The sequence below is a fragment of the Zonotrichia albicollis genome, chromosome 8, assembly GCF_047830755.1.
Source record: "Zonotrichia albicollis isolate bZonAlb1 chromosome 8, bZonAlb1.hap1, whole genome shotgun sequence".
NCBI lineage: Eukaryota > Metazoa > Chordata > Aves > Passeriformes > Passerellidae > Zonotrichia > Zonotrichia albicollis.
In genome coordinates this window covers 29857158-29874326 of record NC_133826.1, presented here as the reverse complement: position 1 = coordinate 29874326, position 17169 = coordinate 29857158, and the positions used below count along the sequence as shown (strand labels likewise).

The 17169-nt window shown below is 50.8% G+C and overlaps 2 protein-coding genes across 15 annotated transcripts in view; both read right to left on the bottom strand.

The window, feature by feature from the left end:
* The window catches only part of PRRC2C (proline rich coiled-coil 2C), a 63686-nt gene extending 58996 nt beyond the window's left edge, over window positions 1–4690 (bottom strand). For 12 of the 13 annotated variants that reach the window (XM_074546442.1, XM_074546446.1, XM_074546445.1 and 9 more), the window contains exon 1: window positions 4533–4690. The gene's annotated coding sequence lies outside the window, so the exon portion shown is untranslated. Of the gene's footprint in view, window positions 1–3925; window positions 4361–4532 lie in introns of those variants that run through there. The other variant, XM_026796560.2, reaches the window with a different exon arrangement.
* Window positions 4691–5980: 1290 nt separating this feature from the next.
* Window positions 5981–17092, bottom strand: LOC102061341 (dimethylaniline monooxygenase [N-oxide-forming] 4). Of its 2 annotated transcripts, none has more exons than XM_005492266.4 (9): window positions 16659–17092; window positions 15404–15573; window positions 13774–13962; window positions 12693–12855; window positions 12167–12312; window positions 10499–10698; window positions 9966–10318; window positions 9387–9456; window positions 5981–8118 (listed from the first exon to the last, which is right to left on the bottom strand). In XM_005492266.4, exons 1-9 carry the CDS (start codon window positions 16843–16845, stop codon window positions 7743–7745), a joined length of 1854 nt encoding a protein of 617 aa, XP_005492323.2. In that variant the 5' UTR covers window positions 16846–17092; the 3' UTR covers window positions 5981–7742. The 2 variants fall into 2 exon arrangements, with proteins under 2 accessions (XP_005492323.2, XP_014126238.2); XM_014270763.3 differs by lacking the exon at window positions 16659–17092 and adding an exon at window positions 15805–16317.
* Between the last annotated feature and the right edge of the window lie 77 nt (window positions 17093–17169).

Genomic DNA, 17169 nt, shown 5'->3' with positions numbered 1-17169 from the left:
CAGCATTATATAAAAAAGTTTAAAACAGTTACTCTAATCACTTATGTAATGACTTAAGCTACTTGTCACCACATTTAAAACTTCCCACCTTGTCCAAATTCTTTGCTGCCCATTACTCCTATTATTCCTAACCTGATTTATGTACATCAAAAAAACCCCACCATTTCTTGTCTGTATTAAAGAGATGTTAAATAAAGCATATTTTGAAGGTTTTTAAGATACTCCCACTGTGACAGTGAGAGCCAGGGCTGCCAAATGCTCCAGCTTGTAACACTCTGTCAGCAGCAGTACAAAAATCTCCCTGCAATGCAAATAAAGGTGGCAGAATTCTGTTCCTCGGTGTGGTCCAGCTTGGGGAGAGCTGACAGGCACTCCCAGGCTCTCTACCTGCTGCCCATTCTCCCCTGGAGCTCTGCTTGCATGCCTCTGCCTGTGACTCAGCCACATCTCCCTGTTCACTGAGGAATGCTCAGCATGAGGAGATGCAGCTGCCAACAGCACGCTGACAGCAGCTCTGGGCAGCAGCAGTTCATTACAGCAAGGGACACTCCAGATCTCTGCTTCAGACTGGGTTTGACCACAAAAAAAAGGGGGAAAAAAAGATGAGAAGCTGAATTGAAAAAGCCTTATCAGCACAGGCAGCTTTATGCAGAATCCATTTTTCATGGAAGTTAACTTGCATCTGCCAAATGGCTGCAGAGCAGCTTTAACATCTTCACTTGCTCTTGCTTCTGTTTATTCTGCTCAGAAAAAAAAAAAAAAAACCAACCCACACATCCCTTGACACTTTGCTTTCAAGATGCAGTAAACAATTCAGGCTCAAGACATTATTAAAAACTTAGCAAGGAACTTTTTGTTAACCAGAGCTCTGTGTGTCCCACGAAGCTCTGTCCATGCTGGTGGCTCCATCCCTGGCATGAAAAACATCTCTTAACCAAGGTGACTCCAGCAAAGCAACCACTCAGAAATGCCACAAGCCAAAGGCAAGCTTTTCCTGCTAAAATACATCTTTCTAATTTGCATTGTCAAGGAAAAATGTTCTTGCTCCTTTTCATTAGAGGACTTCTGCTGTGCACAGACTGTCCTAAACATGACTACAAAACAAGCCCTGTAAATCACTATTTATTTCTTTTTCAAAATGAAAGCATCAATTCATTGATATTAAGACTGAGGTCCTTCAGTGAGTTTGAAACAGAAGTCCTAAAGCAGTATCAGGTCTTTAACTGAGAGGAAATTATTGGCATCTCAAACAAAAAGCAAATGTTGCTGCACTTCCACCTAAGCTGAAGGTACAAATCATTTGAAGTGCATCTTAAATCATTACTGCTGCAAGCATTCCTTAAAATTTTAACTGTAGATTGAAATTTTAAGTTAAAATTTACAAACAATAAAATCTAGCAACAGTCACTTGTTTACAAAATACGAATTTTAAACCAAGGTGTAGAGATTTATTTCATTTCATGAGGGCAGCCTGAGAAGGGCTGCACACAAAGTTTGATTTGCTAACTTAAGCAAGCAGTGCAGCCTAATCATTGCCAAATGACAATTTACAGCCCAACTAGGTAAAACCCCAGAAAGGCTGCCATTTCACTTGGGAATCAGCTGTGCATGGATTAAATTGGTATTGAAGAGACCCCCTCTTCACTCAGTCACCCAGTTCTGTGAACTGAACACAAAGTGCAGCCACTCCTGTCCCTGATGCCGGGAGACCCTGGAAATGCAGCCCACATTATTTCCAAATAAACATCAGTTACAATTTCTCACCATCACGCTGCAGACTGAAGACATGTAAGGCTGATTCTGCACTCTAATTGGCCTGTTAATCAAGGCAGTGGCAGATAATTTAAACCATGAACAATGGGAATGTTAAACAGTTTCTCCCTCCAGTATTTGCAATGTGTAACAGACGAGCTCGTTAGCATTGACTTAGAATGTTATGTAATGGCTGAGGTATTTGTAATAAAAACAGTCTATTTCTGTTAGCCTGTTCTTCAGAGACATAAAAGCTGTCTTCATCTGATTTTTATTAGGGCTTCATCTTCCTCTGCTCTTGATGCATTTTTTAAGACTCCTGTGCACTCCATTTTCATTTCACCAATGCTCAGTGTTATTTTATTTTCCCCCACGTCCTCACACGAATTTCAGCTTTTATTTTCACACTGCTTTCACCTATGAGCTTTGCAAAACCCAAACCCAAAAAACAACGAGAGCACAGCAAAGGAAATATTTCCTACAGAGGATGAACTGGTTCTACCAGTAAAACACCAGCAGCAGTGCTGTCATTACAAGCCCAGCATCCATCCTCAGCTAGTGGGAAGGTGCTGGAGTTTTTCCTCCTCAAACCCTCCACCACTGCAGGAGTCTCTGAAGTTTTTCCTTCTCTCACATCCCAATCCACTGCACAAGGGTTTCCTCCTCTGCAAGAGCACACTGCGCAAGGCTTGAACTCTTGGGTGAGATTTCAATCTCCTCATTTTATCCACAGCACCCCTTATATGGTATTTATCCTACCCTCTCTCCACTCTCACATCCCTGCCATTCCTCAGCCTGGAAATCAGCCTGGAGCAAAGCAATTCCCAGTCCTGCAGGACACCTGGCTGAAATTGGCCTCACAGACCAGAATCCTGCTCTGGTTTCCATTCTTTTTCTTAACTGCCACCCAGAATTCATCCAGACAGCCCCAAACCCACAGGGAGCTCCCTCTGGAATTGCATCATCCCTCCCTTGCTCACTTGGCCAGGGACCTATGGAAGGTGCATCCCATAAATCCTTAACACTGGTGCAGGAGTAAAAACTGGAGTTAAAAGTTAAAACCGGAGACTGATGCAACATTCTGCTCTACAAAAAAAAACCAGGGCTCCCATTATGGAAAGTCTAAATGAGAGCAAAGATATTATAAATTGCTACTAAACTGCCAAGACACAGAATATTTATATTAGCAAGACTCACAGAAGCAGCTGTATATTGAGTTATACATATTTCATGGCCTATTATCTGCAAAAGCCAAGAAATTCATACAGGCAAATCCACCCAGCAAGGCAGAGCTTGAGGTGGCAGACAGATCCTCAATCCTCTAAGAGAGAACCAAGCTCTCGCTTCAGTTTTAAGAGTCACCTCTCAAACCCACATCACCTTCCCACTTAACATTCATCCAACTCCCAAAACTCTGAGATTCTTTCTTCTCAACAAAATGGTTGCAGAGTTGCACCAAAACACCACAAAATTAACGCAGAAGCAAAATTCTCTAGACTATAGAATTAAAAATAAATAAATAAATAAATCTGACAGGCACACAGAGCTCCTGGCAGTCAGTATTTAAGGTCAGTCCTTTTGTTTCTCCTCCATGGACAAATGAGATCATGTCCTGTTTCCTGCCCCTTTCAGAAGCAGTTTCTAGTCTGAGCAGAGCTCTTGAAGATGAGACACCAAGCAGGCCAGGTGCCTCACTGCAAAAGGAATAAAACTATTAAAAATCACAGCCTCGTTCCTTCTGTTGGAAATACTGCTGGAATATACCTATTTAACCCCAATAATCAGGGCAACAAGGAGAAAAATACTTGAAAATACTGACTTCAAGACATTCCACCAAAGAATATATTTACAGAACATCCACGTGAAACATAAAAAGGAAGAAAAACCATGATGCTCCATTCGGGGCTCAGCACCACGCTCTGGTGCACGTCCCCTTTATCAGGAAAGAGGCCTAAACTATTATATTTTAGCCTGAAAATTATTTTTTAGCCCAAAAACCTTCAATCCCTGCATCCCTGGATGATGCCCACTGCAGAGCAGCTGCCTGAATTTCAGCCGTGTCATCTCAGCACGCTGCCCCATCCTCATGGAGAGCGCACCCCGACCCCGGGAGCACAAACAATGCCTTCCTTCACTCACCCCGCACCAAACCACCCCCAGAGCCGCCTTTTACCGTAGGCGAGGAGTCAGAGAGGCCGGGATGCGGATCCCAAGCTGGAAAAGCGAGGCGCTCTGCCTCTACAGCCGCAGGCCGGGGCTGCGCTCCCCCCGCGCTCCTGCAGAGGAATCACAGCGCGCAGCGAGCGCCAACGCGCGCAGGGCTCGGCGCCTTCCTGGGAACCCCAGAGAGAGAAAGGGGGGAGAGAAGAGGAGGAGAAGGGAGGAAGGAGCAGACCGAGCGCTGTTGAAAAAAGGAGAAAAGCGGAGGGCAAAAAGGAGGGCGGGAGAAGGAAGCAGCAGCCCCGCAGGAGCGCTCCCGGCACGGCCGCCTCTCCCGCCGGCCCCTGGCGCGGCCCGGGCCGTGCCCGGCGGGGCGCGGCCGGCCCCGAGCGCCAATGCGGGGCGGCCCGGCGAACCCCAGCCCGGCCGCCCGCCCCGCTCCGCCCGGCGGCGGTGCCGGCCCGGGGCGCCCCTCACCCGCCGGCCGCGGGCCCGCCCGGGCGGAAGCCGCCCCCGCCCGGGGCCATGCGGCGCAGGCCGCCCGCCCGCTCCTGCCGGCGCCGTGCCGCCACGCGAGCCCGCGCTCCGCCGCGGGGAAGCGGAGGAGCCCTGCCGCTTACCGGGCGCGCTGAGCGGCGCTCGGCTGCCCGCGGGTCCCGGTGCCGGCGGGGCCGCTGCTTCTCCCGGCGCCGCCGCCTCGGCCGCTCGCACACAGGGGCCAAGATGGCGGGCGGCCAAGCCGGGCGCCAACGACGTCTGACGTCACCGCGCACAGCGCGAGCCGCCGGGACCGCCCCCGCGTCGCCGGTCACGTGACAGCGCCGTGCCGCAGTCGCGCGGGCTCCCGTGGACAGGAGCGCCCCCTGGCGGCGCGCGCGGAGGGCGGGGCCGAGCGGAACCGGCCCCAGCCCGGTCCTGTCCCGGTTCTATCTCAATCCTGTCCTCTTCTACCCCAATCCTGTCCCGGTTCTGTCTCAATCCTGTCCTGTTTCTATCCCGGTCCTGTCCCGGTCTTGTCCCGGTTCTATCTCAGTCCTGTCCTGGTTCCATCCCGGTCCTGTCCCGGTTCCTATCTCTGTTCCCATCCCGGTCCTGTCCCAGTTCTATCTCGGTTCTATCTCAATCCTGTCCCGTTCTATCCTGGTCCTATCCTGGTTCCTATCTCTGTTCCCATCCCAGCCCCATCCCGGTCCTGTCCCGGTTCTGTCTCAATCCTATCCTGGTTCTATCTCGTGCTAAACCATCCCGGTTTTATCCTGGTTCTATCGCAGCCCAATCCCGGTTGTATCCCAGTCCTGTCCCGGTTCTATCCTGTTCTATTCTGGTTCTATCCCGGTCCTGTCCCGGTCTTGTCCCAACCCCATCCTGGCCCCATCCTGGTCCTGTCCCGGTTCTATCCCAGCCCCATCCCGGCCCTATCCTGGTCCTATTCTGGCCTCATCCTGGTTTCCACCTCGGCCCTCTCCTGGTCCCATCCCTGCTCCCATCCCAGCCCCATCCCAGTTCCCATCCCAGTACTATATTTGTTCCCATCTGGTCCCATCCCAATCCCATCCTGACCCCTTCCCTGTTCCCATCCCTGTTCCCATCCCGGCCCCATTCCAGTCCTGTCCTGGTTCCCATCCCGTTCCCATCCCATCCCCTTTCCGATCCCCATCCTGGCCCCTTCCCTGTTCCCATCCCTGTTCCCATCCTGGCCCCATGCCAGTTCTCATCTTGGCCCTTTCCCAGTCCCACCTCTCTTTCCATCTCTGTTCTCATCCCAGTCCTATCCCTGCTCCCATCCCAGCTCCACCTTGTTTCCCATCCTGGTCCCCATCCCAGGAATTCAGGGTTCCCTATAATCCTAAGGCTGCTGGAGCAATATTAGGGATGCCTGTCGCTGTATGTATAATTAATTATTGTAAATCAGTACATGAACATACAGAACAATTCTCATATACCTTACTTGTTGATATTTCTATCTATACAATGGATAGATTATACATCTACAAGGGCAAGAGTCTCCCCTCTGCCACAGCTTGGGATCCACCTCACACCCCCTGATAATGAACCATCAATAAATCCATCAGCAAAGAGCCGATCTGTGAGGTTTATTTGTGGCTGCCTCCTTCATGTCCCAAAAGTTACCAGACACAGAATAGCTCTCTTCAGACAGTTCATGTTTCATGAAATCTCAAGGTGGTGTGGGTCCTGCCCAAATTTCAGGGAGCAGGAAATTTCATTTCTCCAAAGGCTGGCCTCATGCTCAGAATGGTTCAGGTGAGCTCTCTGTGTCACCTTTGGTGCAATGTCAGAAGGAACATTGTCACTATAGAGCGTGACACAGTGCAAAGCACCAAGACTCCATCAGAAGGGTGCATAAGAGAGATTTATTACAGCAACATGTTGCCTTTATAGTTTTTCAAGATATTTGCATTTACTGAAAGACACATTCACTGCCCATTGGTCATAAGGAAGAAACAAAGTTCTCAGTAGGTGAGCAAGGAGCCAGGTCACTCTGTGTGAGCCAGCTGAGTCTGTATCTTTGAACTTTCCCTCTTCCATCACGTTGTCATGGGGACAGCCTTGGTGTCTTCCTCGAGACAGATACGGGGCTTCCCTTACCTTCAGGAAGCCTTTGCTGGCTCACAAGAACAGCACAAAACGCCTTTCCTACAGAACATCAGCAGGAGGTGGCTGGACACATGTCACCCTGATTTTTTAAGATTTTCTAAGCCTTCTGATGTTGACATTCTTGTAACAAACTTTCTCACACACTTTCTGTAAATAACTTATTGTTTTGCATTCTTTTATGGAGGAGGAGAAATTTGATGGACTGTTGGTTTGTCCAGTGTCATTGGAGAGGTGGCACTGTCATCCTCCAACCCACTGTCACTTTTAGAAAACGATAAATGTTAAGGTCAGAAAATAAACTTTCATTTTCTTCACCTTGAGAGCAGCAGTGTGTGCTTGTGTTGTTCCATGTCCTATAGTGACAGACACAGACAGCCCCAGGCTCCTGCTGGTGCCACCTCCATCCCTCTGGCAGCACCTGGCTGTAGCAATGCAAGATGTTTTCCATTACCATCTGTATGGCAGATTATCTTTGTCAAGTGGGCAGTTTGCCTTATCTCTCTCTCTGAGTAACCACAGTCACACCTCCCTGGGAGGGGACATTGCTGATAACAGCTATTGAATGTCACTGCATGGCTGATAAGAACTACAGCATCCCACTGGGAGATGTGAGCCCAGAGGGAGGAGCCAAGCATTCCTCCCTGGATACAATCTGAGGTTTCAAACATTCCTACCTGGATACAATCTGAGGTTTCAAACATTGCTACCCAGATATAACCCAGAGGTTTTGAGACACCAGCACGGCTTCTCCACTGGATTTCCCAGAGGAACAGCAGCTGCCTCTCCTTCCACTGGATCTTCAGAGGAAGAATCCATCCTTCTCTACACATCCCTGCTCCAGCAGAACCACCCCTGACACTGCAGGAGGGCTGCAGCCACAATTCCAATGGGACTGCCACCAACACCCTGACCCACAGGGTGTCAGGTTGGGTTCTGACTCTGTCAGTGTTGTTACAGTGTACTGCATTGTTTATTTTATCCTTTATTTTTTCTTCCCTATTAAAGAACTGCTATTTCCTGCTCCCATATTTTTTTACCTGAGACCCCCTTAATTTAAATTTTATAGCAATTGGGAGGGGTGGGGAGGGTTTACATGCTCCATTCCAGGGGAGGCTCCTGCCTGCCTTAGCAGACTCCTGGCTTTCCAAACCAAGACACTGGCAAGCTTTGCACCGTGCCCACATCACCTGGCATCCCATCTCTCCATGTTCCTCCTACAGCCGGGGGCTCCAGCCTGCCTGGGGGTATTTGGAGCAGAGCCAAGCTGCAGTGAGAGCTGCTGGCAGAGCCAGGAGACACATCCAGCTCCATCCCCAGGAGCTGCTGGAGCTGTCACGCAGCACTCGGGTCCTCAGGGGCCGCAGGGAGCGCTGCCACTGGGTGAGGATGGCAGCTCTGGCCCCGCTCCAGCTGCCCCTGCCCTGCAGCCGGTACTGGTAGGGGGAGCAGGGCCCAAAGAAGATGGCCAGGCCCAGCTTGGGATCTGTCAGCAGCAGCCTCAGCACGCTGGGTTTGACGCCGGCGCATGCAGCGATTTTGTCCACGTAGCTGATGAAACTCATCTTCAGGTTCTCCCTCTCAGATGGGTTCCTTCGATGGGGCGTGAGAAATAAAAGTCAGGTGGCATCATCCTGTCTCATTTCCCAGCTCCACGGGCACCAAAAGCCTCAGGCTCAGACACCAGGTGAGCCCCAGGCTCTGGGGCAGAGCCCTCTGAGCCCCAAACAAAGCCAAAAACACTGAAGGAGCCTCTATGGGGTTGATGCCAGCAGTTCCCCGGGGCACGGGATAAGCAGAAACCTGTTTTGTCTCTGCAGCATAGTTGTGGCTTCAAAATCAGCTCTAACTTAACAGTAGCATCATTGTAATGCCACAAGCAGCCTGCTGTGTCCTTCCCTGAGGTTCAGGGGTGTGGATTTGGCTGATTTTGAGAAGCAGAGATACAGACTTTCAGAGATAAGCATGCCAAGGGGAAATCTGGGAAATGCAGAAAGCTTCCCATGCTGGGAGGGACCTCCAGTATTTCTCTGCTTGAAACCTTATCTCCCTCACAGAAGGAAGGACATGCTGATCTGCTTGAGGAAAGTTTGGGACAGCCTCAAGTTTGTTCCCTGTGCATCTCAGGCTTCCATATTTCTGTGTAACAGCACCGTGGTGCAGTCACTGGGCTCCTGCTTATAACCCCTGTGGCTCTGTTTCGTCCCAGCTTTTTCCCAGTGTCCCCATGAGCCAGCCCTGCCCTGCTGGCAAACCCAACCCCGACGTTTCCTCCTTGCCCCATCATCATCCATCCCACATCCCTGCGGACACATCTCCACCTCCTGCAAAATCAATCCCAGTGCCAAGGAGGCAGGCTGCCAGCTCCCACACACACAGCAGCCTGGTGGGACGCTCACCTTGACCCGCCAAAAAGTGACACAAACTGTCCCCCACCCACACTTCCTGGCTCCAGGGGGGTTCTGGATGGAATCTGGATGGAACCCAGCTCTCCCCAGTGCCTGGATTTGGGAGGGAGAAGCCACGAGATGGCACCCTCAGTCTGGAGGAAACCAAACCTTCATCTGGATGTGCTGGGAACAAGGATGGCTGGGAAGCCTGGCAGAGGGGGATCTCCAAAGAACTGGAGAGAAAGGGAGGGAGCAAAGGAGATGGGAAGGGAGGGAAGGGGAGTTGGTGTCTTGTTCCATAAAGGAGCCACGGGAGCATTTTCCCAGCCCACTGTGGGTGGTGAGGTAATAAATGCAGAGTTGGGTGGGCTGAGCAGGTCCCTGCCATGTCTGCCATCAAGTCCCCCCCTTCCCTGAGCTTGTCCTGGCACACAGAACCCGTCTCATCCTGACTGCAGGAGCATCACACACCTTTTGACTGCTGGCTTCCTCTTCAAAACCTCAGCCATCATCCTGCTTGGGGGAGGCAGCTTGTTCCAGCCTGAGAACAGAGAAACCAGCAACTGCCCATGCAATCAAAATAAATAAGAATCTTGGGATTTTAACTCTTGGTCTTTTCTATTTTGTATCAGGAGGAGATACCACAGATGCAAAGAAAAATGTTTTCCAAATGCCTCAATTTAGTTTCAACCTGTACTTCATATGAGCCAATTTGTTAAGTCTAGAAGGGGTCTCATTAACTGATTTGAAGCTGGGTTAGAGCTTTATAGTATCTTTTCACTTTCTGAAAGCTTGAAGTCTCAATTATGTCAGAGTTTTTGATTCTAGCAGGGGTAAACCTAGACAATATTCATAATTATATAATAGCTCCAGCAGCACCTTAAGAGAACATGTTCAGCTCCTTCCCAAGATCCCAGCACCTTTCCTGAGGTGTGGGATGCAGCTGGTGGACAGAGGCTACCCACAGAGCTGAAATAAGCCCTAAGCTGTGTGGGCAGCAGCTCAGGCTGCCCCAAACCTCCCAGCCAGAAGATCTCCCCCATGTCCTACCTGCAAAGACCCCTGTGACCCAGCGAGCCTGCATCTCTGAGCCCACCATGATGGAGCCTGTCAGCTGGATCAGGCCAATGATGGCCAGTGTGGGCTGCTCCAGCTGGGGAGGGAAGATGCAGTTGTAGAGGGAACGGTTGTCGTGGATGGAGCCCCGAACAGACTCCTCCAGGAAGGGGAAGGAGAAGTTGTAGCCCGTGGCAAAGAGCACCACGTCAATGTTTCCTTCGGTTGTGCCGTCTTCAAAAACAGCAGAGCTTTCAGTGAACTCCTTCACGTTGGGCTTCAACACCACGGCCCCAGAGAGGAGGCAGAAGGGCAGCTCTTCATTGATAATTATCTTAAATTTGGAGCTTGCAGCAGAGAAAAGAGTGGTGTTAATATCTGGGAGGGACCTAAAATGACTTTTTTTATGGTCACAATTCCCCTCTGATGGTTTGCTATTCCAAAAATGTCCCCCAAAGCTGAGAATTAAGCATTTCATATTATTAAAGACCCCCTGAGCACCCAACAAAACAACCAGGAAAATCCACCTTTTGCTTGAGGCCAAGCCATAGTTTGTGTGGTTGAACCATGAATTGAACTTCCGAAACTTGATCCTCCTTGTGAGGGCTGATGGGAGAAGCCAGTCCAGGAAGGAGTTGAAGCGGGTGGTGCTGACCATGTCCACGGGGAAGCCCTGATCTGAGACCCGGCTGGCGACCCACGTGTGGCTCCTGGTGCTGAGGAACACCTGGGGGAAGAGCAGGTCTCAGCCTCCTGCCCAGGCATCTCCTTGGTTTTGCCCTGAGTGGCAAATCCCATCTCCTGCACTTGAGCTAACACAAGGGGAGGAGATGACATCCAGATGAACCAAACAGCTTTGATAAAGTTCCCACAGCTGCTCAATTGCCACTCCTCAGGCAGCCCAAACTCTCCAGGAGTTGTAAAGCTTCTTCAACTGCCCTCAGTGAGAAGTGGAATTTACAGAGGAACCTGGGGGCACAGCTCCCTGAAGTACCTTGAGCTGATGCCTCAGGTTTGAGCTTTTATATTTTTCAGGTTCTGTGCTGCTTTAGTGTGTGGGTCTGAGCTTCATATGAGGGGATGCTGAGCTCTGTGCACAGAGCAGGGAGACAAAACAATTCCTTCTCTAGCTGGGCACCAAGGACAAATGATCCAAATCTCAGGCCCAAGAGCACAAACACTGTGGGCTGGAGAGAGAAAAACAAGCAGGATGGGACTGCATGGGCTGGAGCTGTAATTAGACAATGAACTCCAATATGCAAATGGAGCAGAACTTATAAAGGTGAGAGACCCCATGACCAGTCATGCATTTTTGCGGCCATTCTGGGTTGTGCTGCCAAAGGTGGATCCATTGAGGCCTCTTAAAAAACCCCTACTTTATTCTTTAACTCTGTCTGGCCTCTGTTCTGGGTCAGCCCTCACAAGGCGTCAGAGCCACTGGCTCTCAGAGGCCCTGTTTGGAGCAGCATGGAACTGCACCTTGGCAGAGGCCCTGTCTGGAACACCATGGAGCTGTACCTTGGCAGAGGCTCTGTCTGGGGCACCATGGAGAAGCAGAGGGCCTTTCTGGGGCACCATGGAGGAGCAGAGGCCCTGTCTGGGGCACCATGGAGCTGCACCTTGGTGGAGGCCCTGTCTGGAGCACCATGGAGAAGCAGAGGCCCTGTCTGGGGCACCATGGAGGAGCAGAGGCCCTGTCTGGGGCACCATGGAGCTGCACCTTGGTGGAGGCCCTGTCTGGAGCACCATGGAGCTGTACCTTGGGGGAGGCCCTGTCTGGAGCACCATGGAGCTGCACCTTGGCAGAGGCTCTGTCTGGGGCACCATGGAGCAGCAGAGGCCCTGTCTGGGGCACCATGGAGCTGTACCTTGGTGGAGGCCCTGTCTGGAACACCATGGAGCAGCAGAGGCCCTGTCTGGGGCAGCACGGAGCTGTACCTTGGGGGAGGCTCTGTCTGGAGCACCATGGAGCTGCACCTTGGCAGAGGCTCTGTCTGGGGCGCCATGGAGAAGCAGAGGCCCTGTCTGGAGCACCATGGAGCTGTACCTTGGTGGAGGCCCTGTCTGGGGCACCATGGAGCAGCAGAGGCCCTGTCTGGAGCACCATGGAGCTGTACCTTGGGGGAGGCCCTGTCTGGGGCACCATGGAGCTGTACCTTGGGGGACACCCTGTCTGGGGCAGCACGGAAATGTACCTTGGCAGCCACTCGGCTCAGCTCCACAGAGAGGTCCCCGCCGGTGTTGCCGATGCCAAGCACCAGGACACGCTTCCCTTGGAAAGCCTGCACGTCCCTGTACTCCCAGCTGTGCAGATAACGGCCTTTAAAGTGACTTTCAATGCCTAGGCAGAGAGCAGGGAGCATTTCCTACTGCCAGATACATTTACTCACCCCAGCCTCATGCTCAGATCCTCTGCAGCCCCCAACTGTCCCCGCTCCCACCTCCCCTGGCAGCTGAGAAGCCCATGGAAGTGCCCTGTACCTCCTCAGCTCAGTCTTGCTTTGCAAATCCTAAGGGAAAAGCCTGGCTGCACCTTTACAAAGTGTTTTTCCCATTCCCTGCAATGCCCCCCACCATTTCCATGGGGTCAGGGTCCTGCCTGCTCCACTGTGGGGGCTTCATGGAGCAGGCAGGCTCACAGAGGAAAATCCAACCAGGGACTGGGGGAACCAAATCCAGCCATGGCTGCTGGGGGAACCCCACTGCTGGGAGAGGCCTTACCTGGGAAAGAAGCCAATGGCAAGTAGGGCTCCTGGTAATGGCCAGTGCACACCATGACAGCGTCGAAGACATGGGACTCACGGACACCATGGCTCTCAGTGACCACCTCCCACCGGCCTGAGGTGCTGAAATCCGGGCACTTCCTCACACTGAGAACTGTTGTCTTGCACAGAAGCCCAAGAGAACAGCAGTCAGGGATCATGGAGATGTGCCTGTAAAAGGCTGGGTCCCTGGGGAGCTGCATGACACTTCTGAAGCCATTAAAGCCCACCCTGCATTTCCCCTGGTGATGGCACTGGGAGCAAGGCTGTGTTAAACCAGCCTTAGTTAAAACATGGGCTAAAGTCTGCATTCAGGACTCAAAAGGCCCTTGAGGGCTGGCACCCAGCCTGGTCCCATCCCACCTCCAATCTGCAGCTGCGCATGGTTCTTCTCCCCATGGGTTTGAGGTCCCTGCTTGTCAGAACCCAGGACATTCCTCTGGCTGCCCTGGGTGATTCCAGACCCTGGCAAGGGGCTCAGAGACCTTGGCACAGAGTCACAAACACCTGTGCCTTTGATTTTAGCCCATGGAAATGATTACCAACTTTGTGTGAAGATTTAAAAGCCACAAGAGTTTGAGTAGAAGGATAGCTAATTTGTCACAGGGTGAAAAAGTAGAATTTTGGGGATTTAGAATGGGGCTTCAAGAGGCAAGATGGAGGAATCTGGGTGTGTCCTGTCCTTCTTCTTCTTTCCCTCCATCTTCTGCTGTGATGGTGACACTTCTGTATTGGTTTAAAGTAGAGACAGACTGTCTAACATAGGTGATAGGTATTGGAAAATTGTTGTAAATAAAGTACACGTAGTTTTTAGTATAAAAAGGTGACACCATCCCAAGGGCAGGGACTGTGCCACAACTCAACCTGCTGGACAGATCTCAGCAGGCCAGAGAAAGAATGGAACAGATAAGAGAAAATAAACAAACCTGAGAAGCAGAGCTGAGGAATCTCAACTTCTTCTTTGGTCATAGGACTGGGAAAAAAAACTCTTTAACACCTTGGGAGCCATTGCAGCAACACAAAACCCGAGAGCTGCTCACCTGGAAGCGAATGTGCCGCAGGAGGTCAAAGTGCTGGGCGTACATCCTGAGGTATTCCAGGACCAGGCTGTGGGGCAGGTAGTTGGGAAAATCCTCGGGGAAGGGGAAGTCACTGAAGCAGGACATCTCCTTGGAGGTGTTGGTGATGACTGAGCGGTACACAGTGATCCTCCTGCTGTCTGTGGAGTCCTGTGTGAAGCCAGCGTTGATGTTTCCAGGTGTACAGGGGAAGAATTTCTCCCCATCAAGTATATAAGTATTTTCTTCCTCACATTTTGGTACAAGGAATAAGCCAGGACTAGCACTTGCAGACAATCATTACTGCTCCCTCTGTATGATTAAGCTCTTTTCTGACCCAGAGATGGGGCAACTGAGAGGCATTTTAAAACTTTTATTCTATTTTTAGTCTCACTTGAAGGGTGAGACAGTACAAATGTTATAATTCACACCATCACAATCAGAAGCCAACTAATTCTTAATTACAATACACTATAAGCATTTCTTGGCCTATCAGTTTTTGCTACACCATGCTGTAAATGCCTTAAAGCCAATTATCTAAAATTACCCCTCATGGGTCCTCCTACAGTGCATCTTTCATAGTTCTATTTCTCCAAAGTATTTAGTCTTATTGGCAAGGCTATCCTTTGAAACTTGTTTCTAGTTCCATTTCTCTCTCAACAATGTCCATCCTATTCCAAGGCATTTCTAAGTCAGGATTTGTTATCTCAAGGTTTGCATTGAGATGCACACTATGTGAACCTTCTGCCAGGTTTTGAGAATTCTCTACAAATCCATTTCCCACATTTCCTCCTCTCTCTTGAACAGAAAAAACTTCTTTGATGGTTTTGTTTATCATTTGCAAGTGAAGTACACAAGGCACAATCATTAACATTGTCACTACAACAATCAAGGCATATAAACCTATTTTGCAAAGCTCCTTTAGCCAAGGTGCAAAACTCCATCCATTTCCCACCCCCTCCATGTCCTTCTCCATCTTGGAGTCAGGAGGAGCCCCAGGAGTGGGACAGGGACAGTCCCTGAGGGCGAGGCCACCCTTTCCTCTTTGCTGCAGTCCCAGAGCATCCAAGGAAGGGGATGAGAGGAATAGTGGATTTGTTTTTACAAACAAGCTGTGGGTCTGCTCGGAGATAAAACCAGCACTGGGAGAGAAAAGAAACAATGGGAAGGATTCCACTGACTGATGAATGGAAAAAGAGATTTGATTTTACAAATAAACATTAGATTTGCTGATAAATGAAATTAGACATTGAAAGACGAAAGAAACAATGGGGAAGAAAAACCCCTAAATTCCATAAGAATTAAAAATGAAAAGGGAGGGTTGTACATTAGAGGGAAATCTTTGGGATCAGGTATTTTGGGAGGTCTGAACCTCTCAAGTCCCTCAGAAATGGAGAAAGAGAGAAGGGAAATGCAGCCGGGAAATTGGGATAAAAAGGAGGCTGCGTCCTCCAAAAATTGGAGAGATCCCAGGGCAATACCCCATGGCCTCTCCCTTTATTCAAATAAAATAAAAAGACTCCTCTGTCTCCTTTAGGACATAAACCTCTGGTGTTTGTGGGTTAATTTTCCTGAGAGGGACAAGCCCGGGGCAGACGCGGGGGGCACTGACCGTGTAGCGCCAGATGCCGCCGATGTCCTCGCTGCTCTCGAAGCACGTGGGCTCCAGCCCCTCATCCAGGCAGCACTTGACAGAGGCCAAGCCCCCAGCCCCAGCCCCAATCACAGCCACACGCCGGACCATGGTGGCCTGCAGCAGGTGACAGGCTGGTGTGACAGCAGCTGCAAGCACAACAGCCCGGGGATCAGCAGAAAAGCCATTTCCTCCTTCCCATCCCCACCAAAACACCGCTGGTCTTCTCCAGTTGCAGGTGTTCATGAAGGAAAACTGTCCTGGGAGAACCCCACAGCCAGCTGCTGGTGCACAGATCCTGCTCATTACCCTCCCAAACCCACTCTGGGGGTCCAGCAATCTCCCTCCTCCATGGGATGAAAAAGGAGGCACTTTTAAACCTTGCTGTTCTGCTGCTTCAATTTATTCTCTTTTCCACACATGCAGCTATCTTCTTCTGCCTGATCATCCTGAAACCTTTGGGAGAAGCAAGTCCAGCTAAGCTGGCTCGTTTTCACGCTTTCCCTTTTAACTTCCCATTAAAGAGCAATCTCTTGAAAACAAAAAGGGTTTAAAAAGAGGGGGGAAAGCAAAGCAATGCCTGACTGAGCAGGAGCAGGGTGCAGCCATTCAGAAGTTAGACAGCTCTGTGAAAGCAAGGCTGGGATTACAGGGTATACAAAAGGTAAGGAACCCGGGAAACGCTGGAGATAAATGGGAGGAACTCAAAGCTGGGCTGTGTAAACTGAGCTGCGCCGAGCTTGAGTGGAAAGCAAACTAGGAAAAAATGAACTCGCACGCACTTTGATTAGATAAAAAATACTGCTACTGCAGGGTCAGCAGAAAGAGTAATTTGTAACTTTTTCTAATGGTTTTGTGTCAAAAATTAAATCAACACAAACAGAACCTGGAGGAAACTGAAGAAAGAAAAATGAAGGAGGTGCAAAACAACCCCTTTGGCATCCACAAGCCTGGCCTGAGCCACTCCTTGATCTGCAGGAACATGCCCACAGCTGCCTGCCTCGGTTCTGGAGCCTTCTTTGGCTTTGGGAAAGGGCAGGCAAGCTCAGGGTGCTCAAGCCACCCCCCTTTTCCAGCGCTGCCTGCAGATGGATTCACTCCAGAGGGTCCCTGCAACACCCCTCTCCCCCCACCAGCAGCAAGGCAAAGCCAGCAGTGAATGCCAAAACCCTGGAGAGCTGTCTGCCCACTTTTAAACCCTGCCAAGCCCACCCAAGAGAATTGAAGAGCAAACCTTGCAGGACAGCGCTGTGCCTTCGCCGCTCTGCCCTCTCCGGATTTCCCTTGAGTTCTCTGGCCGTGGATTGGAAGGGAAGGCTGAAGTCCAGGCAAGCCTCAGCTCTTGCACCACTGACCTTTACACCTGCATTCCCCCCGCCCTGTGGGCTTAAATGCACTGGAAGAAAGTTCTCAGCCTCCATGGGGCAGTGCCAGGTGAAAATTCAGAGATAATCCCAAAGGGAACTTGCTTGCGAGGACTCCCACGCTGTAACTCGTCCCTGCTCCAGCCCAGGCAGCAGCGTGGGGCTGTGCTGATCCTTTTGTGGTGCCTGTGCTGGGCTCTTGTTCCCTTGGCATCCTCAGGAGATCAGCAGAACACGCTCCCTTGGCCAGCAGACAGCGTGGATGTGGGACATGGAGCACTGTGCAGCTTCATTTTGGGCAGTCAGGGAGAGCCCTGAGAGCCCCAGCCTTGTGAGCTGCCCACAGCAATTGCTGGCACAGCCCCACTCAGACACAGCTCT